Source organism: Erinaceus europaeus, chromosome 12 (assembly GCF_950295315.1).
Source record: "Erinaceus europaeus chromosome 12, mEriEur2.1, whole genome shotgun sequence".
Taxonomy (NCBI): domain Eukaryota; kingdom Metazoa; phylum Chordata; class Mammalia; order Eulipotyphla; family Erinaceidae; genus Erinaceus; species Erinaceus europaeus.
The window spans coordinates 37475850-37503259 of NC_080173.1; the positions used below are offsets into that span (position 1 = coordinate 37475850).

The window sequence follows — 27410 nt, forward strand, 5'->3', positions numbered from 1 at the left end:
CGCTCTGACCTTGCTGTCAGGAACAGGAACACTGCAGCAAACCACACTCAGTGATCAGTATCTGAGTGATCAACGCATTTCAGAGGATGTAAAACAAGCAACAACAAGAAAAAGGGGGCAAAAGTCATATTTCCAGTCACTATCACGAAGCCAAAAGAGCTCCTACACGCACTCAAAAGTTAGAAAGAAATAGCAAAAGAAAAAAAAAAGTTGAACAATTAACAGAAAGCTTTTTCTAAGTTTGAATCGAAATTCTAGTCCCATCACAGGAAGGAAAACAGTAAAAATAGTCAAAAGCACGTCCCACTTCCTGACTGCGTATGACACGCAGGAAAAAGCAGGACTTTAAAAAAAAAACACACGACTGCTGGAGCCTGTTACCTTCAATACGATCTCAAATGCAAAAGTGCCAGTGAAGACATAATCTGCATAACCTAGCATCTGGAAAGCAAGCAAAGAATTGTGCCTATTATTGCTATGGCTGCCATGGAGGGGATGGGACGAGTGACAAAGGCCATTACCTTCAACAGGATCTCAACCGTAAAGATGGCTGTGAAAGCATAGTCAAAGTAACCCAGAATCTGCAAGGGACAACACGCAGCAATGAGACAGAGGTAAATACACAGGTCCCAACCACCACATGCATGCCCATGGCTGGCAGCCCTGATGGCTCCTGGGACAGGTCCCCTCATACTGGAGTATGAGCAGGGATGCTCAGATCACCCTCATGCTTGTCCCGTGCAGCTCAGCTTTATGACCAGCTCGAGCATTTGAGGATACTTACCTTCTCTAGTTAACTATTATACTACTCCCTTCCTATTCTCAAATCTTAGATGAACTGAGATTAATTTCTGGTTCTAATTTTCTCATTTGAGTATGACCTCAAATGACTTCGGGAACACTAGACACCTCAGTCTCACAGTGAGTTTGGATATTTAACTGTGTGGTTCTGCTCAAGGGAATGTGTCACCATCCAGTTTAGGTTGGTGAGGGAAACAAGTAGAGATGAAGGGGAGGAGACTGCGAAGATGACATAGTGGTTCTGCAAAAAAAAAGACAGACATGCTTGAGGCTCTGAGGCTCTAGGGTTGATATCCAACACCACCATAAGCCGGAGCTGAGAAATGTTCTACTTAAAAAAAAAAGGGGAGTTGGGCATTAGTGCAGTGGGTTAAGTACAAGGACTGGCGTAAGGATCCCGGTTTGGGTCCCTAGCTCCCCATCTGCAGGGGGTTCACTTCACAGGTGGTGAAGAAGGTCTACAGGTGTCTATCTTTCTCTCCTCTCTCTCTCCCTCCTTTCTCCATTTCTCTCTGTCCTATGCAACAACAACGACGTCAATAACAACAACAATAACTACAACAATTACAACAAACAGTAATAACCACAACAATAAAAAACAAGGGCAACAAAAGGGAATAAATAAATATTGGGTCCAAGAAGGATTCAGAGGACCTAGTGGGAGTTGTATTGTTATATGGGAAACTGGGGAATGTTATGCATGTACAAACTATTGTACTTACTGTTGAATGTAAAACATTAATTCCCCAATTAAAAAAAAAATCAGAAAAGGAAAAAAAATAATAAGGGGCATTAAATGGACCTGAATTAAGGGGAATGTTTGCTCAATACTGGCTCTATCAATTACAGAGTCAGCAGGGCCAGGCTGGCTGAGTCCCTATCATTGTCCTTCTTGCTCACTGCTAAGTATCCAGCACTGCACTTCCAGTGCTGCTCCACCTCTTTGAGCACACTAAAAAAAAAAAAAAAAAAAAGGCAGGGGTGAGGGGGAAGCAGGTCACATAAATTACCAAATGTGAAGACCTGGGTTCAAGCCCACTGGTACCCATTTTCAGAGGGAAAGCTTTGCAAGTGGTGGAACACTGTTGCAGGTCTCTCTTTCTCTGTCTCTCACCTCAGTCAGGAAAAAAAATCCACTAAAGGTAAAACTGCATAGACTCAATAATTCCGGTGGCAAAAACAAACAAACAAAAAAACAGATCACCTTGAATGATCATTGAAGACTACTTTGTCAGTATTGCTAAAAAATATCTATCAAATATTCCCTAACCAGTTAAATCCCATTAACCCCTCCAAGGGCCCCCTGCTTCTTCTAAAAGTTATGGATGTGAAAGGGCATGTGAAAGACATGTGGGCCAATGGCTAGATGGTTGTCCACTGGACTAAGTGATCCCACAGGGACCCATAGCCACAAGATGGCCATCAAGCCCTATCTGTGAAAGGGGATCTGGGCTAGCTATCTTCATGACAGCTGTGCTTTGTGGTGAAATAGAGACCGCCAGAAGGGACCATAGAGATCACCCAGGCCAGCCTCTTTCACTGAATGGCTGGGTGAGGTAGCTGGGAACACAGTAGAGTACAACTGTTCAGGTCAAACCAATAGTCATGGGTGTTGCTGAATGTGGAGCTCAACTAGTTGAACACCAGTTGAGAGTTAAGTCTTTGTTATTTAGCTGTGTGTAGGCAAAGGCCAGTCGAAGTTATCTATTCAGTGTACTCATTCCGAGGCCAGGTGGTGGCACACCTGGTAAAATGCACACATTACCATGCAAAAGGACACAGGTTCAAGCCCCAGGTCCCAAGTTTCCTGAGTGGTAGACTACTACTGTCTACCTGTATCTCTGACTCTGCCCCATCTGACTCTTATTCTCTATCAAAAAATAGAATTTTCCAACTCCAAAACAAACATTTTCCAACCTGTTTCCATATCTGGATTTATTAGTACTACTGAAGCCCTTTTGGATATCCGTGTAACAGACAGTGCAAGGGGTCTCCAGCCAGGATACTGCCAGGCCCTGGCTCTCTAGTTCTTTGAGTGCACAGCAGGACTATTAATTAATGTTGAACGTGACTCAACAACCAAGAAGGCACTGCTGCCCACAGCTAGTAATGCAACCTGGGGCTGGGGCTGGTGGCTAGGGGAAGTCAGAGTTCTCTCACTTAAGCTGTTCTTTTGACACTTACTTTCCACTGTTTTTCACTCAGCTAAGTTTGTTAAAAACAAACAAACAAACCCCCCCCCCAAAAAAAAACCCTCCCCAATCCAGCTACATGAGGAACCTAAAGTAATCAGTCACAGAAAGAAAGTACAATGGCAGTTGTCAGGGCTGGGAAAAGGGAAATGAGAATATGCTCAATAGGTATTAAGCTTCTAGCATATTAAATTATCATATTCTAGAATGATATGTGCAACATAGTGGCCCACTGATAGACCACAGTACCCATCTGTGGTAATAAAAAAGCAATCCACATATATGAGTCTATTTAAAAAAGAAAAAGAAAAGCTTTCCTAAGAAAAGCATCTGGGAGAGCAGTCTTACAGTGAAAAATAACATCAGGTCCTCATGTAAATTAACTCCTTGTTAATCTGAATTCTAGATAAACTTCTGACCTAGTCTATCACATGAAGATATTTCTCCCTGACAGATTTTCCTCAGGTGTCTCATTTCTATGCAGAAAGCAGTGATACAGAGATCTAGCCCATCTGAATGTTAAGACAGAGACAGTTGGGGGGCTGGGAGGTGGCTCACTTGGTACAGCACACATACAACGATGCACAAGGACCTGGGTTCAAGTCTCAGGCCACCACATAGGGGTGTCTGCAGGAGCGCCTCCACCATTCATTTATATCAGTCAGTTTTTAACTCAGAGATAGTATCCTTCTACTGAATCTTTTTTGGACAGAAACTTGGGCCTATTAGTACTTTAAAAAGATTTAAGGGGGCCAGACGGTGGTGCAGCAAGTTAAGCGCACATGGTGCAAAGTGCAAAGACTGGCATAAAGAACCTGGTTCGAGCCCCTGGCTCCCCCACCTGCAGAGGGGTCGCTTCACAAGTGGTGAAGCAGGTCTGCAGATGTCTATCTTTCTCTCTCCCTCTCTGTCTTCCCCTCCTCTCTCCATTTCTCTCTGTCCTACCCAATGAGAACAACAATAGTAAATACAACAACAAGGGCAAGAAAACTGGGTGGGGGGGGAAGGAATGCCCTCCAGAAGCACTGGGTTCATAGTGCAGGCACTGAGCCTCAGCAATAACCCTGAAGGCAAAAAAAAAAAAAGATTTAAAATCCTTTGTTTTTTGATTTATTGTGATGAGAAAGAGAGATACAAAGAGAAAGCTACAGAGACAGAGAGAGCGAGTGAGAGCATGAGACCAGAGCACTGCTCAACTCTGGCTTATGTGGTTTATGAGAGCAGTGCTGTGAATGGTGGGACACTGCTGTGGTGTCTCTCCTTTCCTCTGTCTCTTTCTCCTGTATCTCTCTCTGTCAGGAGCAGCAGAATCATACAGGCACTGAACCCCAGAGATAACCCTCATGTCAAGAAAAATGATAGCCTCAGGAATGAGACTAAGGAAGGTTCAGAGCCTTCATCTTTATGTGAACAGAACCACAATATCTTGGAGGATGCTTTTTATATGTTCACACTGGAGGATGTGTTTTATTAGTCTATTACACTAGGCCTGCCAACCAAGAACTCTGGTGATGACAGCACACAGCTTGGTCATCTAACCACTGTCTAGGGGGGCACTAATCTGGAGATATGTCTTAACCCTCAAGTTTCTACAGATCTGATATATACAGAGGGCCACCAGCCAGGGAGGCAATGACACCTGGTGGCCAGGTACACTGGGGGTCGCCTCACCTGAGAGGGGTTCCTGGTAATCAGTATGCCTCCTGCATTAATGCCAGCTGTCAAGAGGCTACTGTGGACTGTTCTCAGAGCCAATCTAGTTGGACAGCTGAAATGGGACTGCTTGGTCAAGAACTAAGAGACCTGGCTGGGGAGAAAGCATATTTCTAGCCTTCTAGGTCCATTTCTAGCCTTTGGAGAGTGACAGGAGAGAAATTTGATGCCAGTCTTGCTCTCCCTCCCTACTGGACCCCTTCACAGGCAGTGATCTCAAAATAGGTGTGGGTGTGGATTTGACTGGGAAGGGGAAAGAGAGAGAACAAAATGTGTACAGCAAGGAGGAGAAAAAAAAAAGACGGGGGTCCTGAACATATGAGAAGTCACTACAGAGTACTTAAAACGAAGTTCAAATTCACTGGTAGCTGGGTGGGTTGGGAGAGCACAGGCCCTGTAGGCCTGAGATGCCTCCTGTCCAATTCCAGGAACCACCTGCATTGCATGGCTTCTGAGAAACTGCGCAGGGGTGCACCTGGATGAGCACACACCACACATAATAATATGCAAGGACCAGGGCTTAAGCCCCTAGTCTCACCTGTAGGGGGGAAGCTTTACAATGGTGAGGCAGTGCTGTAGGTGTCTCTCCTCTATCTCCCTTCCTTCTCTCAGTTTCTCTCTGCCTTATCACACACATACATAAACAAATAAATACATTTTTTTAAAGTGGCCCCTGGCTTCTCTTTCATGTGAAACTCAAATGAAGTAAAAACAAATATTTTAAAAATGTGTAAGCAACAATATGATTCTATAAAGGTTTGTCCCCATAAGGTGAGGCCTAAAATGTCAAACACTTGCAAGTAACAAGAGACCATGTTTTGGGGTTAGCCTGCTGGAGCGCCACAGACCTGGAAACCAGGTGGCCTTTCCCTGTGGAACCAGCAGAGACCCTCAGGGCTCCCTGCCCCTCCTGCGGCAGCTCACCGTGTTACGGAAGGAGTGGCTGCGGATGGGGTCCTCGGCAGCTAGGGCGGCACTGCTCAGCATGATGAAGACGAGGATGAGGTTGGTGAAGATGTGGTGGTTGATGAGCTTGTGGCAGCCCACGCGGATCCTGCAGAGGACAGAGCTTGTGGGCACAGCCCCCAGGAAGAACCCCAGCCTCCAGCATGTAGTGACAGGCCAGGCAGAGGGCTTCTGTCCATTGGGCCACCCATGTCACAAGCTGGTACAACACAACCACCCTCACATTAGTCTAGAGACCCTGTACCCCCAAAGACCAGCCACCGAGCCCTTGAAAGCAAGATTAGCATCCTTCTAAAAGTAAAATATAATAATAATATAAATGGCTTAATCATGTGAAAGAACTTCCTTTAAATTTTTTATTAAAGTTTTTATTTTATTAGATCAAGACAGAGAGAAATCAAGAGGAAAAGGGGAGATAAGAAAGGAAAGAGAGAGACACCTGCAGACCTGCTTCACCACTCATGAAGCATCTCCCATGCAGGTGGGGACCAGAGGCTTGAAAGGAGGCATTCTGCCATGATGACTCAACCAGGTGTGCCACCACCCAGGCCATGAAATAACTTTCTTAAGGTTACATAAAAAAGGGCCATGAACAGATTTCCATCTGTAATGTTTTAACACCAAAATGAGGAAACCAACAGATTATTTCCTGTTTCTGAAAGGAGCCTGAGGCCAGAAGGTACCAGAGCCCACAAAGAATGGCAGCACCCTCTTTTGGATGGTAGTTTGGCTCTATTAAAACAGACCTGTAGAAAGTGAGGCTTGGTGAAATCTGTGATGTGATGTGAAGATACTGCCATGGGTGTGTTTGTGTGTATGTGTGTGTGTGTGTGTGTGTGTGTGTGTGTGTGTGTGTGTGTAGGAGGCGCTGACTCCCAATGACCACTCCTGAGAGAGCAAAGCAATAACCCTCCTGGCCTCTTTCTGTGTGACAATTTCCATGGTGTCCGGTAACCTAAGTGGAGAAGGGCAGCCTGTGCTCAGCACCCCAATGCCCACTGCTGCTGCTCCCCAGGCCTATAGATTAATTAGTGCCTGCTGATGCTGGATCTTAACATCTGATGATAGAATTTATTTTTTAAATAGTTATTTATTATGGATAGAGACAGAGAAATCGAGAGAGGAAGGGGTAGATAGGGAGAGATGAAGAGACACCTGCAGCCCTGCTTCACTGCCTGTGAAACTCCCCTCTGCAGGTAAAGACTGGGGACTAAATCCTGGTCCTTGTACATTGTAATATGCATTCTACCAGGTGTGCCATTACTAGGCCCCTGACATTAGAATTTAAAGATACGCTGGCAGGGAAGATAGCATAGTGGTTATGCAAAAAGCCTTTCATGCTCTGAGGCTCCAAATGACTCAGGTTCAATCACCTAAGTCACCATAAGCCAGAGCTGAGCAATGCTCTGGTAAAAAATAAAGGGAGATAAATTGTTTAATAAACAGGAATACAAAGGAATAGAGAAGATGAAATTACAGGTCTTCGGGTGGGAAGAAGCTAGCCTACTGCCTTTCAGGCACCAAACTGCAGGTGCTATGATTCCTGACTTCCCTGGTGCAGATGACCTCACCAATGTGTCCCAAAGTCTCACCACTAGGGGTAGAGTCCTACCCCACTAGGGAAAGATAGAAACAGGCTGAGGAGTATGGACTGATCTGCAGTCCATGTCCAGCAAAGAAGCAATTACAGAAGCCAGACCTCCCACCTTCTGTACCCATAAAGAATTTTTGTCCATATTCCTAGAGGGTTAAAGATTAAGGAAGTTCCCAAAGGAGGGGATGGGATATGGAACTCTGGTGGTGGGAAGTGTATGGAATTATACCTCTGTTATCTTAGAATCTTGTTAGTCATTATTAATCATTGTGTGTGTGTGTGTGTGTGTGTGTGTGTGTGTGTGTGTGTGTGATGTTCTTTTAGCCTATCGAATGTATTTGAATTTTCCTTGAAATAAATTTTCTTTTTTTTTCACTTTCAAAATTAGAGTCACCTTTCTCAGAAGACAGCCCCTTGCTTCAATCTCTGCCTTTATTGAGGACTGTCTAATACCAGGATATAAGGAAGGTTTGTAGCTGAGTCTAGGGAAGATTTTTCCAAGAAATTTTCCTGATCTCATAGTGTTCAGGAGAAATCGAACAGTACTTGGATTGATGCATACACCATGAGCTCTAAGTGTAGGAACATCATTGAATAATTTTTGTAATAGGATCAAGCTTTCAAGAGTGACAAACTGAAAAAGCTGTCAGTGCCAGGGGTCCTAGACAGGGAATCTTTGGATTCCCTCATAGATAGTATGGGCTTAGACCTCTGATATACCCCTTTCTCTACCATTACTGGTTATACCCATTGGCAACATCATTATAAACTCTTTCATAGTCTTCTTCAGGACCACACCCTCACTATGAAATAGCAATGGTAGGAACTGCCCCACTCTCTGAAGGGAGGCTGGGTCATCCTACTCTGCATATGGAAGGCTGGTTATGAAATAAATGCAGCCTAGAATGTTCCAGGCTGTGACTATGGACTATTAATTTATTCTGATAGGGACTCAAGGTTACACAGTCTCCTGTGCTAAATATAAATAGATTTGGGCCCTGGCTTGATCATTGTGGTAAACAGTTAATTGCATTTACATATCTTCAAACTTGTGAGCAACTCTCTGCCATAATCCTGCTTCCTAGTTCGACTCCCAAACCTGACACTATCTTCCCAAACAATATTTTTAGCTCACCCTCGTTAGATATCAAACTCAAGCAAAGATTATTAGCACATAGGCTCCTAGAAACACTCTCAAAACAGACTTCCTAGCTGCCTTCTACCCTGAGGTCCCCACTTTCATCTGCTCTATTCTTACTTTATGGTTCCTGTTTATTGAACATTTTATTCTGCTTTTCAGTTTACTGCATTTCAGTCACCAAGTTCCAGATGCTACTATAATTCCATTCTGAATTCCCTGGGCAGACAACCTCATCAAAACTTTCTGGAACCTCATCTCTCTAGAGCCCTATCCCACTAGGGAAAGACAGAAACAGGCTGGAGGGTATGCATCAACCTGCCAACTTCCATGCCCAGTGAAGAAGCAGTTACAGAAGCCAGAAATCCTACTTCTGTATCCCAAAAAGACCTGGTCCATTCTCTAAGGGGCATAAAGAATAGGGAAGTTTCTAGTGGAGGGGATGGGACACAGAACCCTGGTGGTAAGAACTGTATGGAATTATACCCCTATTATCTTACAATCTTATAAATCATTATGAATCACTTGTAAAACATAAAATAAATAAGTAAATAAATAAATTTAATGAGAATAAAAAAAAAAGTTGTCATCAAACCTCTAAGGACTTCAGCAAGTCTTGCTTTCCAAACTTCCATATGGGGAGTTTTACAGAGCTCTCTGACAGTTGAGAACTACTTCTATAATTCTAGAGACCTTTATGGAACCCATTCATTTCCCCTGGTGTTTAACTCAATCCCAGATGATCTGAAACCTGGAGACTGGCTAGTAAATAAATGTCTTTCTCATATGATACTTGTGAGTAATTACCACATTCCCAGTAAGGCCATTATCATTCTAACATGAGCAATGCTATTTTTAAAAGAGCAACACAGGGAGGCGGAGCTACGAGCAGCAGATCGCTTTCTCTCCTCTCCTCTCCTCTCCCGGATCAACTAGGAATACCAAAGGAGACCACCCGGACCGAAACAAGACAGGACTAGAATGACCACAGGAACCCAGTAAATCACCCGTGAGTACAAACACGCGTGGCTGGTGACAGAGAGGAGAGAGGGGCCTAAGGAGAGATTAAGTGACTGCTAACAGTTCAACAGTTTATCAGTGGAGATAGCACCTCCAGTCTGCTCCACCAACAAGGGGACAGCTGAAGGGAGGAAAGGACTCCCCAGAGACTCACCAAGTGCAACTCTGAGTCTCCATTGCTACTACCCTCAGAATCTGAAGCAGCAACAGGGAGGGACACCAGGGGACAGAGATCTAACCAGGAAACTCAGGAGAAGACCTATACCTCAGTGGCATAGCTGAGGGGCTGTGAAAGTCTCTTTGCATAACCACTGGATTATCTCTGCCACACCCTGCTTTATCTCTTGGTCAGGAGTCAGTGATTAAGCTAAGAAGCCTATTGATAGTTTAAAAGCCCTCAGGCTCCCATAGCCTACAGGGAAGAAAAAAAAAAGAGGCTTATACATCATTGAGCTCCAACTCAGGGATTGAAAAAACTGTTAACTTCCACCATGGTAAAACCTTTAATTAAATTACTTAGACACAAGTCAATCCAGGCAATAGTGATCAATAATTTGAAAAGTACTGATAAAGGGAAATCATAACATAATATATAAAATGGTTAAAAAACAAGAAAAAATATTGGGGACTCGAACCAGGACAAGAGTCAGGCTAAAAGTCCTCCAGAGGGTGAAGCACAAAACAACGAGTTCAACATCCAAACATTAGCTAAGGAAATAATAACAGGAGTGAGTAAAGAATTTGAAAAAATTGTAATCAGAAATGCAGGAACAACAAATGAGAATATGGAAGAAAATTCTAATAATCTCATGGTTATTAGAGAGCTGAAAGCTGAAATCGCTGAGCTAAGAAGGCAACTAGCTGAGCAAGCTAAAACAGTATCAGAGCAGGGCAACAAAATAGATGAACTCCAGAAAGCAGTAGAGGGCAGAGAGAATAGAATCTATGAGGCTGAAGACAGAATTAGCAAGATTGAGGATGAATTAGAGACAACTAAAGAAGAAGTAAGAGATCTCAAAAAGAGATTAAGAGATGCTGAAAACAACAACAGAGTCCTATGGGATGACTTCAAAAGAAACAATATACACATTATTGGCTTACCAGAGGAAGAAAGAGAAGGGGAGGAAGAAAGTGTTCTCCAGGCCATAATAGCTGAAAATTTCTCTAGTCTAGACAACACCAAAGACATAAAGATTCAAGAAGCCCAGAGGGTCCCAAACAGAATTAACCCAGACCTAAAGACACCAAGACATGTCATACTTAGAATGGAAAGGAATAAGGATAAAGAAAGGATCCTCAAGGCTGCAAGAGAAAAACAAAGAGTCACCTACAAAGGAAAACCCATAAAATTAACAGCAGACTTCTCCATACAAACACTACAGGCCAGAAGAGAATGGCAAGATATCTATCGAGTGCTCAATGAGAAAGGCTTTCAGCCAAGAATACTATATCCTGCTAGACTGTCGTTCAGACTAGATGGAAGCATCAAAACCTTCTCAGACAAGCAACAGTTGAAGGAAGCAATCATCAGCAAGCCTGCCCTGAAAGAAGTTCTGAAAGGTCTCCTATAAACAACCAGACCACCACAAATAGGACATATATCAAAACACTCTAAAACTCTACAAGAATGGTGTTAAAATATCTTCAATCTTTGATATCAATAAATGTCAATGGCCTGAATTCACCTATTAAAAGACACAGAGTAGGAAAATGGATCAGAAAACACAACCCAACAATATGCTGTCTACAGGAAACTCACCTAACTCAACAAGACAAACACAGACTTAAAGTGAAAGGATGGAAAACTATCATACAAGCCAATGGCCCACAAAAAAGGGCAGGAACAGCTATTCTCATATCTGACATGATAGACTTTAAAATAGATAAGATTAAAAAAGATAGGAATGGACACTACTTAATGCTCAGAGGATCAGTCAATCAAGAGGACTTAACAATTATTAACATCTATGCACCCAATGAGAAGCCATCTAAATACATCAAACGTCTACTGAAAGAGCTACAGCAATATATTAACAGTAACACAATCATAGTAGAGGACTTCAACACCCCACTCTCTCAACTTGACAGATCATCCAGGAAGAAAATCAGTAAAGACCTAAGGGAGCAAAATGAAGAGATAGATAAACTAGAACTATTGGACATTTTCAGAGTCATTCATCCCAAGAAACTGGAATACACATTTTACTCAAATCCACATGGATCATTCTCAAGGATAGACCATATGTTAGGCCACAAAGACAGCATCAGCCAATTCAAGAGCACTGAAATCATCCCAAGCATCTTCTCAGACCACAGTGGAATTAAACTAACACTTAACAATCAACAAAAGATTAGTAACAGTCCCAAAATGTGGAAGCTCAACAGTACACTTCTTAACAACTTCTGGGTCAAAGAGGAAATCAAGGAAGAAATCAAAATGTTTCGAGAGTTCAATGAAAATGAAGACACAAGCTATCAAAATATTTGGGACACAGCTAAAGCAGTCCTAAGAGGGAAGTTCATAGCTATACAAGCACACATTAGGAAACAAGAAAAGGCACAAATAAACAGCCTGATTGCACATCTTAAAGACCTAGAAGAAGAACAACAAAGGAATCCTAAAGCAACCAGAAGGACAGAAATCACTAAAGTTATGGCAGAAATAAATAACATTGAGAATAGGAAAACCATACAAAAGATCAATGAAAGTAAATATTGGTTCTTCGAAAGAGTAAACAAAATCGACAAACCTTTAGCCAGACTCACAAAACAAAAAAGGGAGAAGACCCAAAGAAATCGGATAGTAAATGAAAGAGGAGATATCACAACAGACACTGCAGGAATTCAACATATCATGCGAGGCTTCTATGAACAACTATATGCCACCAAGCTAGAGAACCTGGAAGAAATGAATGATTTCCTAGATACCTACCAACTTCCAAAACTAAGTAAAGAGGAAGTGGATAACATGAACAGGCCCATCACAGCTAATGAAATTGAAACAGTTATCAAAAATCTTCCCCAAAATAAAAGTCCTGGACCAGATAGTTTTACAAATGAATTCTACAAAACTTTCAAAGAAGAACTAATACCTCTACTTTTAAAAGTTTTCCAGAAGATTGAAGACACTGGAATACTCCCTGCCAGCTTCTATGAAGCCAACATCACCCTGATACCAAAAGCAGACAGGGACACAACCAAAAAAGAAAACTACAGACCAATATCTCTGATGAACATAGATGCGAAAATATTGAACAAAATTCTAGCCAACCGGATACAGCAGTATATCAAAAAGATTGTTCATCATGACCAAGTGGGGTTTATCCCAGGCATGCAAGTTTGGTTTAATATACAAAAATCAATCAATGTGATCCACCACATTGTCGTATGCTTTACATTGGTTTGTCCTAGCCCTCCCCCCGCCAAGAGAATTGGATCAGTCCTGTTAATTTCGCGGGCCTGCTTGGCCCTGCCCCAAGGAACCCTGAGAGACGGTTCCTGAGTCTGAGAGTTCCTGAGTTCCTGAGTTCGAGAGTTTCAGGGTTACAGAGTAAGAGAGAGTTCCAGTGTGTCAGAGTTTCAGAGGGTTCCCCAGTACGAGAGTTCCAGAGTCCCAGAGTTGGAGAGTTCCTGAGTTCCGGAGTTCGAGAGTTTCAGGGTTACAGAGTAAGAGAGAGTTCCACAGTGGAAGAGTTTCAGAGGGTTCCCGAGTACGAGAGTTCATGAGTTCGAGAGTAAGGGAGAGGGTTCCTGAGTTCGAAAGAAAAAGAGAGAGTGCTTGCGCCGCCGCAAAGAGACAGCAGAGTTCTGTTTGGTGATTAGTTTGTCTTAGTTTATGAATCGTGGTTCCTGAATAAAGAAATACAGCTTCCCTGCCCAGCCGTTGTCTCCGCGTCTCTGTTACCCGCTGTGAAGCAAGCCAGCCTGGCAAGAGCCTACAAATTTTAACAACACCACATCAACAAAAGCAAGACCAAAAACCACATGGTCATATCAATAGATGCAGAGAAAGCCTTTGACAAAACACAACATCCCTTTATGATCAAAACACTACAAAAAATGGGAATAGATGGAAAATTCCTGAAGATAGTGGAGTCTATATATAGCAAACCTACAGCCACCATCATACTCAATGGTGAAAAACTGGAAGCATTTCCCCTCAGATCAGGTACTAGACAGGGCTGCCCACTATCATCATTACTATTCAACATAGTGTTGGAAGTTCTTGCCATAGCAATCAGGCAGGAACAAGGAATTAAAGGCATACAGATCGGAAGAGAAGAAGTCAAACTCTCCTTATTTGCAGATGACATGATAGTATACATGGAAAAACCTAAGGAATCCAGCAAGAAGCTTTTGGAAATCATCAGGCAATACAGTAATGTGTCAGGCTATAAAATTAACATTCAAAAGTCAGTGGCATTCCTCTATGCAAACACTAAGTTAGAAGAAATTGAAATCCAGAAATCAGTTCCTTTTTCTATAGCAACAAAAACAATAAAATATCTAGGAGTAAACCTAACCAAAGAAGTCAAAGACTTGTATACTGAAAATTATGAGTCACTACTCAAAGAAATTGAAAAAGACACAAAGAAGTGGAAAGATATTCCATGTTCATGGGTTGGAAGAATTAACATCATCAAAATGAATATATTACCCAGAGCCACCTACAAATTTAATGCTATCCCCATCAAGATCCCAAGCACATTTTTTAGGAGAATAGAACAAATGCTACAAATGTTTATCTGGAACCAGAAAAGACCTAGAATTGCCAAAACAATCTTGAGAAAAAAGAACAGAACCGGAGGCATCACACTCCCAGATATCAAACTGTATTATAGGGCCATTGTCATCAAAACTGCTTGGTACTGGAACATGAACACACTGACCAGTGGAATAGAACTGAGAGCCCAGAAATGAGGCCCCACACCTATGGACATCTAATCTTTGACAAAGGGGCCCAGACTATTACATGGGGAAAGCAGAGTCTCTTCAACAAATGGTGTTGGAAACAATGGGTTGAAACATGCAGAAGAATGAAACTGAATCACTGTATTTCACCAAATACAAAAGTAAATTCCAAGTGGATCAAGGACTTGGATGTTAGACCAGAAACTATCAGATACTTAGAGGAAAATATTGGCAGAACTTTTTTCCGCATAAATTTTAAAGACATTTTCAATGAAATGAATCCAATTACAAGGAAGACTAAGGCAAGTATAAACCTATGGGACTACATCAAATTAAAAAGCTTCTTCACAGCAAAAGAAACCACTACCCAAACCAAGAGACCCCTCACAGAATGGGAGAAGATCTTTACATGCCATATATCAGATAAGAGTTTAATAACCAACATATATAAAGAGCTTGCCAGACTCAACAACAAGACAACAAATAACCCCATCCAAAAATGGGGGGAGGACTTGGACAGAATAGTCACCACAGAAGAGATCCAAAAGGCCGAGAAACACATGAAAAAGTGCTCCAAGTCTCTGATTGTCAGAGAAATGCAAATAAAGACAACAATGAGATATCACTTCACTCCTGTGAGAATGTCATACATCAGAAAAGGTAACAGCAGCAAATGCTGGAGAGGGTGTGGGGTCAGAGGAACCCTCCTACACTGCTAGTGGGAATGTCAATTGGTCCAACCTCTGTGGAGAACAGTCTGGAGAACTCTCAGAAGGCTAGAAATGGACCTACCCTAGGATCCTGCAATTCCCCTCCTGGGGATATATCCTAAGGAACCCAATACATCCATCCAAAAAGATCTGTGTACACATATGTTCTTGGCAGCACAATTTGTAATAGCCAAAACCTGGAAGCAACCCAGGTGTCCAACAACAGATGAGTGGCTGAGCAAGTTGTGGTATATATACACAATGGAATACTACTCAGCTGTAAAAAACGGTGACTTCACCATTTTCAGCCGATCTTGGATGGACCTTGAAAAAAATCATGTTGAGTGAAATAAGTCAGAAACAGAAGGATGAATATGGGATGATCTCACTTTCAGGCCGAAGTAGAAAAACAAGATTAGAAAAGAAAACACAAGTCGAACCTGAAATGGAATTGGAGTATTACACCAAAGTAAAAGACTCTGGGGTGGGTGGGTGGGTGGGTGGGGAAAATACAGGTCCATGAAAGATGATGAATGACATAGTGGGGGTTGTATTGTTAAGTGGGTATCTGGGGAATGTTATGCATGTACAAACTATTGTATTTACTATTGAATGTAAAACATTAATTCCCCAATAAAGAAATAAATTATTAAAAAAAAAAAGAGCAACACAGAGCAGAATTGAAGACAGAAACCTAAGAGAATCATCAAACAACAGTACTCTATCATCCTGATGCTCATTGGGGGAAATGATGGACTGGACTAGATCTTGGTCTGCAGGTACATCCCACATAGCAGAACCACTAGTTAATAGAGGGGCCTTGCAATGGGAAAACACTATACCAGGGACAATCATGGGCATACTAAGTGTCAGTCAAACCAGTGAGCTTTTACCACTGCTGTCCCCAGTGTAGGGGACATAGGGAGTAGATTCTGCAATGGTGCTCCTCACAGGATCTGCCACATGCCAGGACCCTGCCCAGAGGGAAGACTAGGAAGAGAATTCCAGAAGATGTTCAACAGCAAGGCCTTGGTAGAAGATAAGAGTGAAAGGGACACAGGGCAACTTAGATGCTCAGGCCCAGAGAAGGACTATGAACCACTCCTCAACTCCACCTCCAAGTCCCCTCAAGCAAGCTGCTGGGTCATATGGGGAAAATGGCAGCCATGTAACTAGAGAGAAATTACTCACGGGTTGGTCTTGCTCAGAATGAAGAAGGCACTCCCTTCAGGGATAGGGGCAATTTTCTCCTTCATGTTCAATTCTGAGATTCTGCGAGGACGGGGGCCAGCAGGAACCTCAGGCTCATCCTCCTCTTCCTCCTCTTCCTCTTCACCTACTTTAAATGAGATACTTTTTTTCATAGATAGGAAACAAACACTGAATTTTAATTCTGAATCATCCTCAATTTCACATGATAATCTGATTTATGTTTTAACAAAATCTGTCTGCTTGCATTGATTAGAACCCTCTAGGATACTGGGGGCCAGGATATGGTTCATTTCCCATGCTTAAAAACCTGGATTCAAGTTCCCAGCTACCAAAGGGGAAGCTTCACAAGCAGTGAAGCAGTGTTGCAGTGTCTCACCTTCACTCTTTTTCTATTTTAAAGCCCCTCTAGAGAGGGGTAGGAAAACCCCAAGACTCTTCACTCCTGAGTCTCCATCACCATACCTGGCACATCACAGGGTGGATAAGGGTCTTTGTCCTCATCCTCTTCTCTGTAGTCATCAATTGTAACCTAGGATGACAGGGAGGCCTTGAAAGGAACAGCTACTCTGACATGAATATACGCTAGAGGATTAAAGAAAGAACCAACACTGCTAACCAATATATGAGAGAACAACTCTCCAAAGCATGTAGAATTATACCCTTATTATCTAATAACCTCATAAATCACTGATAAAAATATATAATAAGCAAAACATATATAAGGGAAATAAAAAAAAAAGGCATTAACATGAATCAGGTCTGGTCACAATTTCAAAAAAAGAGAGGAAACGGTGAGACCACTCCTGTTCTCTGGTGAGATACTGTTGAGCAATCAGCTGCATAAAGTCACTCAACACCCTCACTGAGAAGCCAGACTCTGTAGCCATGGGCCTGTTTCTCTCACCAAAACATCACACAGGGCACTGTCATGGGAAAGACTGAAATCCTATGGAGACACCATCAGAATCATGGCAAACCCTAAAGTCAAGAAGTCTTTTAGAGCAGGTACCTTGTTGTCACTGTTGGCTATCTGGTTGACTTCTGGCTTGTTGTTCTTTTTATTTTCCAGGCTCTCTTTTCTACAGGGAAGGAAAAAAGAACACAAGAAAAACTGAGTAACCATATTGCTAGGTAGAGAAATGCTGATGCAAATTCTGAAGTAAGTATGGCCTGATGAAGGCTAAAAAATAACTGGAAACAACAAAGCAAGAACACAGCACAAGGTACTATTTAGGATGGTATGGAGAGTCCTTAAACAAATAAAAATGGAAATACCTTATGATCCAAAAATACCGGTCCTAGGCATTTATAATAAGAATGAATACTCTAATATGAAGGGACAATATGCATACCCATGTTCATAGCTGCATTAGTCATAATAGACAAAATCTGGAAGCAACCTAAATGCCCACTGACAGATGACTGGTTAAAGAAGTTAAGGAACATATACTCAAAAGAGTAGTACTCAGCAATTAGAAAGATGGCATTGTTTGTTGAGAACTATGGCAGTTATCTTTGGGAGGGTGGGGACATAGAACTTTGGTGGTGTGGGACTATACATTGTAATCTTACAATCTTGTAACATACTATTAATAACAAGTACAAAATAATAAAGAAAGATGACATTGTGTCCTTTGGGACAAAATGGATGAAACCAAAGGTGATTATGTTTAGTGATATAAGTAAGGAAGAGAAAGACAACTACTAGATGGTTTCACTCACATACAAAATACAGAGAAGGTAAACACATGAACTTAGGGGGAAAAGTAGTCAACACATCTTTAAGACTGTGGGACCAATATGGTGGTTGTCATGGATGGTGGGGGCACAGAACTTTGGTAGGGTGAATGGTGTAGAACTACAACCTAACTATCTTATAATCTTGTAAATCACTACTAAAATAATGTTTCAAAAGCACACAGCACAACGCACACTCAGAGCTTCCTGTTAACCCAGCCAATCAAATTCACTCTCATCCAAGAGTATATCAGGGTGGAAGGAAGCGTTTATTTTATGACACCAAGATTAACCACAGTGATTCTTTAAGTGAAGGATGTATGACTCCTGGGTGTGTGGGAATGAGAGCCAATGGTGTGGACTCAGCCTGAAATGCCACCCCTTTTGGTCTAGACCACAGGGTAGCCATAGTCACTCTGTGGGAGATTATGTGGTTGCCCCACGATTAACCTGCTGGTGGTTCTCCAGCAACCACAGAGCAAGATGCTTCAGGTGAAGATGGGCTTACCTGGCAATCTTCTTCCTTTCCTTTTCTTCAGCTTCCTCTTTCTGAGCAGTGTTCAAACTTTCAGCATCAGCCAGGTTGTCTACAGCGATGGCCAAGAAGACATTCAGTAGTATATCTAAAATGGATGTTTTAAGGGCACAACACATGTCTAATTGCAAAGACACCTGCTCAGCAGTGATGACACCAAACCCCTCTATGCTTTGGGGAGGTGGTGGCTGTCCTTATAACTATATGCATTTGGTAAAGTCAGAGGATCAGACTTGGTAAAGACAGGGGGAAAAAAAAAAAACAACCAAAAACCAACAGAGGACAATCAGAAAAGAAGTAGAACTGAGATTCACTAAAATTCCTGATAATTTACAAACTTCAACATTTACTTTCATCACCTGTATGTCTGCACTTAGGAGTGTGAAATAACTATGGTATTCATAGCATAAAACAATCTATAACAAACATGGTGTCCAAATACATTCCGATTTTTGCATTATGCATTGTCTATTTGTTTATGATTGTAAAGAGAGTTATCACTGGGGTTCAGTATAGGCACTAAGAATTCACTGTTCATAGTGGCCATTTTTCCTTTACTTTTTGTTTTTCTGATAAGATAGAGAGAAATTGAGAGAGGGGAGATAGAGAGAAAGTGAGAGAGATACAGACACCTACAGACCTGTTTCACTGCTCATGAACTGTCCTCCTCCCCTGCACATGGAGAGCAGGGGCTTGAAACCAGGTCCTTGTGAATGATAATGTGTGCACTCAACTGGGTGTGTGACTCCTCAGCCCTGCACTGTTTCTGTGTACACACACACACACACACACACACACACACACACACACACACACACCTCTCCCAGGTCATGCTTTCCAAAATAGACACTTGAAAGGCCTCACATTTTTCAATGATCTCATCACAGAACAGTCTGTGTCTATTTTGTTTGAAATACTGCAGATACTTCATTAATTCACTTCAGAGACACTCACTGCCAGAAAGTGTCAGGCCATTTCTTTTGAATAGTCTCCATGGGGATAATTTTTTATTTTGCCTCCAGGGTCATTGCTGGGGCTCGGTACCTGCACTGCCAATCCACTGCTACTGGCAGCCATCTTTTTTTTTCTGTTGTTGTTGGATAAGACAGAGAGAAATTGAGAGAGGAAGGGAAGACAAAGAGGGAAGAGAAAGACACCTGTAGACCTGCTTCATCACTTTCGAAACAATCCCCCTGCAGGTGGGGAGCTAGGGGCTCGAACCAGGATTACTGCACTGATTCTTGTACTTCACACTATGTGCATTTAACCCTGTGCACTACTGCCCAGCCCCCATTTTATTATTTTTATTTTTTTATACCAGAGCACTTCTCAGCTGTGGCTTATGGTAGTGTGCAGGACTGAACCTGAGACTTTGGAACCTCAAGCTGACATGAGAGTCTCTTGCAAAACCATTATGCTCCTGTGGATGAACCTTTTGTAAATAGCAGAAAGCTAGGTGGCAGAATTGATTACCAGGTTTTTGACTCCTGCTACACTACTGCATGAGATTTCCTTGAAAGAGTACAAAGAAAATTCTAAAGAAGGTTCCCAAATCAGAAAGTACCTGTTTCTTAGACCCACGTAGTTGAGTGAACTTTGGAGAAGTGTAAGGGCTGGAGGAAAAGAGTGCTCTCTTTTCTGATGAATGCTTCCCGAAGAGTGACACACAGCTGTCCACATGCATGATGGAGCTCAAGAGCCACACATAGCAGAGGTGCACCCCTGGTCCCACACACACCTTGTGCAAACAAAGTCTCAGTGGCTGCTGAGCATGTAGACAAACCACCTAACAAGAAACTGCTGATGAGGCAGCTTCCAGGGGAGAGCATAACTGGCTCATCTCGTCAGGTCTCTACAGTGGACAGAAACATGAGATGCCTTTGTTATACTAGACATTTTTTTTTTAATTGCCATCAGGGTTATGGTGGGACATGATGCCTACACTACAAATCTACTGCTTGTTTCTGGCAGCCATTTTTCCTTTTTTTTAAATTTAAGACTAAATAAATGCTTTATTTTAAAAAAAAGGAAAACAAAGATAATTGTTAATGCAAAACAAACAAAACACAGAAAACCTTCTGAGACAGTTTCTTAACTTGTTAATGGCTGTTTCTTTCCAATGATCTCTATAAGGATGTGACAACATACCTTCTTTGAAAATGTTAAATTTGTAAGTTTCAAGTGCCATGTGAATCCTTTTGAAGGATTTTTCTTAGAATTTTGAAAAGCTAAAAGTCACTATTGTGGTATAATAAAACACAATGCTTATTTATTTTAATTTAAGTATGTGTATAGAGTTAGAAAGCTTTGTGCATTCATTATTTAATAAAATAATTCTAAAAGAAGAAAATGAAATGGGTTGATAGCATAATGGTTTTGTAAAACAAGACTTCAATCAATAGTTCAACCCCCAGGATCTTTCTTTCTTCCCCATTTTGCTCTATTTTATTAGATTGAGAGAAATTGAGAAGAGAAGGGGAGAGAAAGAGGGAAAGAGAAAGATGAGACATCTGCAGGTCTGCTTCACTGCTCGTGAAGAGTTCCCTGCAGGTAGGAAGTGGGGGCTCGAACCTAAGTCCTTGAGCATGGTCAAGTGTGTGCTCGAACAGCTGCACCACTGCCTGACCCCCAACTACTTTTTGAATAGAGCTTCAATGGGCCCAGGGAAGCAATTTATCCCATGCTACCTGGGTAGTAGTATGGTTATTTGAGTACTCCTTGGTAGACATAGAAAAGTTATGGCTCAGCAAGGGATTGAGTTGGGACCAGCTGCATTCTTGTCAATGAGTTTAGTGAGAAATAATGCATCTTGAGCCTTGCACTGACAATAAGCTCATGTGAGTTATAAAACACAGGTTCAGAGTAATCAACCACAGGGAAAGCTTATAAGTTTGCAACAAATGGCTTCAGAAAGAATCTTGCCATCTTACTTGTGGGCATTATCAGCCCCTTCTGAAAAGTGGCCTGTTTTGGAATTCATTCACAAAGGTCTGCAGAGTGTCTCCTAGGTGCTGGATGAGCCCTGTTCTCAGTACTGGGGACACACACAGGAGGACACATGACAGACATGAGGACTAGTTCCCAGGCAAAGAGACAACAGAAACTATGTAAGTGCTGAGATAGTGATGTATGCTCTGGAGAAACAGCGTGTAGCTAGGTAGAGAATAGGCAGGGATTATTTCTCTTAAGATGTTGACTGGTATAATGCTGAGGTCTAAAGAGTTAGTCATACAGCAGGAAGAGAAAACACTGGGGGCCAGGTTTTGACCCAGTTAAGTGCAAGTGTTATTCTGCACAAGGGTCCTGGTTTAAGCTCTGGTCCCCACTGTAGGGAGAAAGCTTCATAAGCAGTGAAGCAGTGTGGCAGATGTCTGTCTTGGTGACAGGCAATGATACATCTGGTAGAGAATACATGTTTTAAAAAGACCTAGGTTCAAGCCCTCAATCCCTTCCTGCAGAGTGGTGAAGTAATACTGCAGGTGTCTCTCCCTTTCCCTCCCCCTCTTTACCTCTCACTTCCCTCTCAATTTCTCTCTGCCTCTATCCAAAATAACAATAACAAAAAAAGCTACAATGAACATTTAAAAAAAAAAAAACACTGATCAAACAAGTGATGACTATGTTCAAAAACCCTGCACAATAAGTCATGTGACACAGAGGTAAAACAGACACAGACCTTAAAGATCACAGGGCTAGAAAGGGTCTGGATGAGGTGAAGAGAGACTTGCCTTATTAGAAATCTAGGAGTGGAGGGGGAGGACATAAAACAAAATAGAGCCAGGGAGCATGACAATCCAGCCAGTTGGCAGATGAATGAGCTCCAGAGATGTGTCTTAACAGCAAAGCAAAATTAGGCTCTGGGCAGCACAGGCTGATTTCCTAAAGATGGGCCCCTCTAAGTTATGGAAGGACTTAAGATGACACAGACATGCCCCAAAGCTCCCCTGGATGATTTTGCCCCAAGCCACGGATAAAGATTAGTCCGGGAAATGGGACTCTGGGCTGGTGACACTGGCCTGGTAGATGTACTATCTCAAACACTCTCCTCTAGTTCACCAAGCCTCCCTGGATCTTTGTTTCCCTCTGCTATGCCAACAGAGAAAGTAAGCAGATACCACAAGGGTAGGGCAGCTGCCTCCCCTCCATGGCTGCCATCACCACCTCTGGGAATTCAGAGGACACACAAAACAAGGCAGGCCGTCCCACAGAGTGTGAAGGATACAGTTGCCACAAATGAAGAGGATGATGAAGTAGATGCAGACAATCATTCCAGAAGATGATGGGCCCCCATAGGCCATAATGCCATCATACATCACAGCGTTCCAGTCTTCACCTGTCAGAATCTGAGAAGCCGAGAGTGGGATAAGCTGGCAAGTCCCAGCTGCTCCCTCAGCAGCTGCCCACACATGGCATAAATAAGCTTCTTGGAGTCTGGTTGCTCCCCCAAAATCCATCTGCTGCCCCATAGCTTGTCAAACATTATCATTTTTTCTCCTAAATCATTTTATTGGAGGGAGGTGGTTAATGAATTTATAGTACAGTTGTTGGCATGTGAGTATAGTTTCTCATCCTCCTGTGATAGATGTCTGTAAAATACTCTCATTCCCAATTTAGGTCCCTTTCCACCATCATCATGTACCAGGACTTCAACACTCTCTCTACTTCTTCCTTTCCTCTCCTTTGATATATTAGATCAGAAGCCATCCAATACATGAAACCATTATGGTCAACTGCACAAATACACAAATCAGTTCCCTTAGTGAAAATAAAGGAGTGTATTAAGACTCAATCTGCTCTATGACTGTCTTCCCATCCCAGTTTAAACTCCCTCCCAGACAGCATACTGCTCTCTCTTTCTAATTTATTTATTTTCCCTTTTGTTGCCCTTGTTGTTTATTATTGTTATTGATGTCATTGTTGTTTGATAGAACAGAAAGAAATGGAGAGAGGAGGGGAAGATAGAGAGGGGGAGAGAAAGATAGACACATGCAGACCTGCTTCACCACCTGTGAAGCAACTCCCCTGCAGGTGCGATGCCGGGGACTCGAACCGGGATCCTTATGCTGGTCCTTGCGCTTTGCACCATGTGTGCTTAACCCATGTACCAGGACTCTCTCTCTCTTTTTAAAAGGCTTTTTTATTGAGAGAGAGGAGAGAGAGAGAGAGAGAGAAAACAAGAGCATCACCTGCAACACCAGGAATTGACTTTATGATCACATGCTTGTGAGCCCAAGGCTCTATTCATTGTACCACCTCCTGGGTAGCACTGCTGTTGTCTCTCTTGCCATGATCATGTGTATGTGTGTGTGTCCCCAGAAAAATCAGTCACTTGGCATTTTCTCTGATTTATTAGACAAAGGGCATCACACCATATGAGTTTCCAAAAATCTGCATTTTCTCAGTCAACAATATACCTAGGAGGTTCTTTTTCAGTAGGTTTACCCCATTCTTTCTGACTGCCACTTACTATACCACATAGTTAACCAGCTTTGGAAATGGAGCATCATATCTATGAACTGTAAGCATAGGGAATTCCAAGTAGTTCATGTCTTATAAACTATCTCATGTGTAGGAACTAATAGCTACCTAAAGTTTCAAATGTAGACTTCTCTGAGAATACTTAATAACTCAATGCATCATGAAATTGATTCAGAAGAACAAGAACAGAAAATTTAAAAATACACTGTCATATACAGCGAGGTTAACACTTCTTATCTTCTCTTTGGATCAGGTACTTAAAAGAAGCAAAATTGTCACAAATTGTCAGCAAAGTTGGCAAATGATTTGAAAAGCAAAAGCAATTCACAGAAAAGGAATTCTAGAGATTGTTCTTAATCACAGGAGAAGCCATTCTATTTCAATCTTGATAAAGGAAACAGAAATCAGTACTACAGCAAAGTACCACTTTCACCCAGCAGGCAGGCCACAATCAAAAAGTTGAGACCTGGCTTTGGTGACACGGAGGAGGCAATGGGTCTCCTTCCATCACCAGAGGATGATTAACATCCTTAATGATTAACATCCTTAATGTTGATTAAGGAGGGTCCCTGAAGCAAGTTCAGTGCTGAGAATAGACCCAAGGAATCAGCAATCCCACTTCTGGGGATTCAGCCTGTAGCAGCTCTGCTCTCACACATGTACCCTGTGATGTACGCTCAGGTTCACCCACTGAGCCAAAACTAGACACTAAATACCCAGCATCAGGGGGCCAGTGACATGAAACATGGCACAGGCAAACCCCAGAACCTATGCATCATGGAAAAGGAGGAGGCAGCCTCTTGTGGGTCATTAAGGACGGGTCTTAAGGACACTTCATGTAATAAAAATCAAGATGAAAAATTCACCTGCAGGTGGGGAGGTAAATGGATTTATATTTGATGGCTAGGAAAATAACTGACAAATGGTTCCTCCTAGATGGAAATACTTGTGTGGAAGAGAGGCTAGCTTATAACCTCTTCTCTTTTTGTTCCATTTAATTTTTGTGCTATTTACACATACTGGAACCATTATCACTACCACTAAGATGGCTTCAAAGTCAAGTCAGAGAAAAAAAGAGAAAAGAAAAGATGAGTCAAGGGTTGATAATTTAACTGAAAAACTAAAACCAGAGTTGGTAGCTTTGATAGTAATTCTACTCAACTTGAAATGATAGAGTAAGGGCAAATCTGAGTTGATCAAGCCCTCCACTCTCTAGTGTTGTAGAAAAGCAGAGAGATTTTTTTCAAGGTCATAGAGCTGAGCACTTTAAGAGCCACTATCGGACCATGAGGTCTCTCCAGTGGGGACCTGACACTCAAGGACATGTAAGAAATTACAAGGGTTGGTCGGCAGGGGAAGGCCATGTGTTCAGAGGGCATGTGACTCCACTGCCCACCCTCAGCCCATTGTCCCACAGAGGCCCTACATACAGGCATGCTTGGAGTCTGTGTCCTCATCCTACCACACACGAGGGAGATCAAACATCACACAGAAGGCTGTCACACCACCTACCGCCCTTATTCCTCTCACTCCACGTCAAAGCATTAGGGCCTTGGGATTCATATATTTGCATAAATCCCTCACAACTGGAATTACCAAGCTTGCCTCTGATGAAAACTTAGCAAAGAACAAGAAGAGAATTTTAGAGCCTGTCTCCCTGAAGCCTCAGAAACCTCAGAAAATCCAAGCAGAGTTTTGAGTTTGTCACATCATAACTCATCCAGTGATCCTGTGAAACCACAGAATCATCCCACACAGAGCAAGAGGCAAAACACAAAACTTAAGTGGTACAGATGTATAATAAAAACAGAATCTCTCTTTTTGTTTGTATGTTTAAGAGACACAGAGAGTAAAAGAGACTCAATGTGGTGGGGGCTGGGCTTGAAACTGGGTCATGCACATGGCAAACCAGAGAACTATCCAACTGACCTATTTCATTGGCCCCTCATTGTCTTACTGGGTTGTGAACAGGCAAGGAGACATCTCATGTGGCATAGTGATTAGGGCATGATCTCCTAAGTTCAATCACCAGCACAGCATGTAACAAGGTGATGCTTGCTCTGTCTTTGTCAATAAAGTTAAAAAAAAGATGATGTCTCAGGATATGCCCAGGGGAAGGAGGGTGGAGAACTCACCTGGAACACTGTCAGGAGTGCCTGGGGGAAATTGTCAAAGGTGCTCCGCTTGGTCTGTGTTTCATCAAAGTTAAACTTGCCACCAAACAGCTGCATCCCAAGCAGGGAAAAGATGATGATGAAGAGGAAGAGTAGGAGCAGTAGGGAGGCGATGGACTTCATGGAGTTCAACAGGGAGGCCACCAAGTTGCTCAGGGACGTCCAGTGCCTGAGAGACAGGATGAAGGTGTGAGGCCCTAACACCCAGGTTTGTGGGACAAGGATGTCCACCCAGGGGACATAACTAGGTGATACTTCACATCCTCCTCAGGGAGGGTCACCTGACCTTACCTGGTCACTTTGAAAATCCTCAGGAGACGCACACAGCGGAAGACAGAGATGCCGAGGGGAGACATAATCTCCAGCTCCACCAGGATGGTCTCCGTGATACCACCACACACCACAAAGCAGTCGAACCGATTGAACAGGGAGACAAAATAGGCCTGCAGACCCAGGCTGTACATCTTCACCAGCATCTCACAGGTGAACAGGGCCAAGAGGACTTTGTTAGCGATATCTGCAAAGGTGGATCATGTGCACCCTTAGGCAGAGGTGGGGCTTCAGAGCTCTTTTCCTGTTACAACTCCCTTTTAGCAGGCCCTCAGGCATCTCTCTTTCTCACTGACCCTATAAAGAAACATGACACCTGTGCTTAGGTCACCTGCTAGATTCTAGCCCTGCACTTGAGCCTTCTTAGCTGTGTGACGCTGCTGTTACTTTACCAGTCCCGGAATGAGAGAAGGAAGTTTATTACAAAAGCACCCAAGCCTTCCAGATCCAAAGTCTACAGTTTGGGATTTGAACCATCAAAGCCTATATTCTGGTTTTAGTCACACACAAAAGACCAAAAAAATCTGCTCTTGTTCAAGGCACTGCACTTGAGGAAGGAGCAGGTGCCTCTCAATATCATGTCAAACAGCAGAAAATTCCACCCAGCAGGCTGAAGAGTTGGGCAGAAATAGATTGGGCTTAATAGAAAGCAGGGATTTTGGGGGTCAGGCAGTGGTACACCAGGCTAAGTAAGTGCACATAGTACGAAGCACATGGATCTGTACAAGAACTTGGTTTGAGCTCCCAGCTCCCCACCTTCAGGGGTCTCACTTGGTGAAACAGGTCTATAGGTATCTGGCACCTCTCTCTCTCTCTCTCTCTCTCTCTCTCTCTCCCCTTCTTCTCTATCTTCCCCTCCTTTCTCAATTTCTCTCTGTCCTATCCAATAGAAATTAAAA

At 42.6% G+C, this 27410-nt stretch overlaps 1 protein-coding gene across 22 annotated transcripts in view; it reads right to left on the reverse strand.

Annotated features, from left to right (window-relative positions):
- CACNA1D (calcium voltage-gated channel subunit alpha1 D) overlaps positions 1 to 27410 on the reverse strand; it is a 375944-nt gene that overhangs the window by 74985 nt on the left and 273549 nt on the right. For 21 of the 22 annotated variants that reach the window (XR_009552983.1, XR_009552982.1, XM_060203128.1 and 18 more), the window contains 9 exons: positions 26473 to 26698; positions 26143 to 26350; positions 22752 to 22872; positions 18503 to 18617; positions 17267 to 17336; positions 16720 to 16786; positions 16237 to 16384; positions 5631 to 5760; positions 522 to 581 (listed from right to left, as the gene is read on the reverse strand). Coding sequence is in view for 20 of the 22 variants with exons in the window: in XM_060203128.1 (XP_060059111.1) it covers positions 522 to 581; positions 5631 to 5760; positions 16237 to 16384; positions 16720 to 16786; positions 17267 to 17336; positions 18503 to 18617; positions 22752 to 22872; positions 26143 to 26350; positions 26473 to 26698 (1145 nt within the window). In the remaining 2 variants the exon portion in view is untranslated. The remainder of the gene's footprint in view (positions 1 to 521; positions 582 to 5630; positions 5761 to 16236; positions 16385 to 16719; positions 16787 to 17266; positions 17337 to 18502; positions 18618 to 22751; positions 22873 to 26142; positions 26351 to 26472; positions 26699 to 27410) is intronic. The other variant, XM_060203111.1, reaches the window with a different exon arrangement.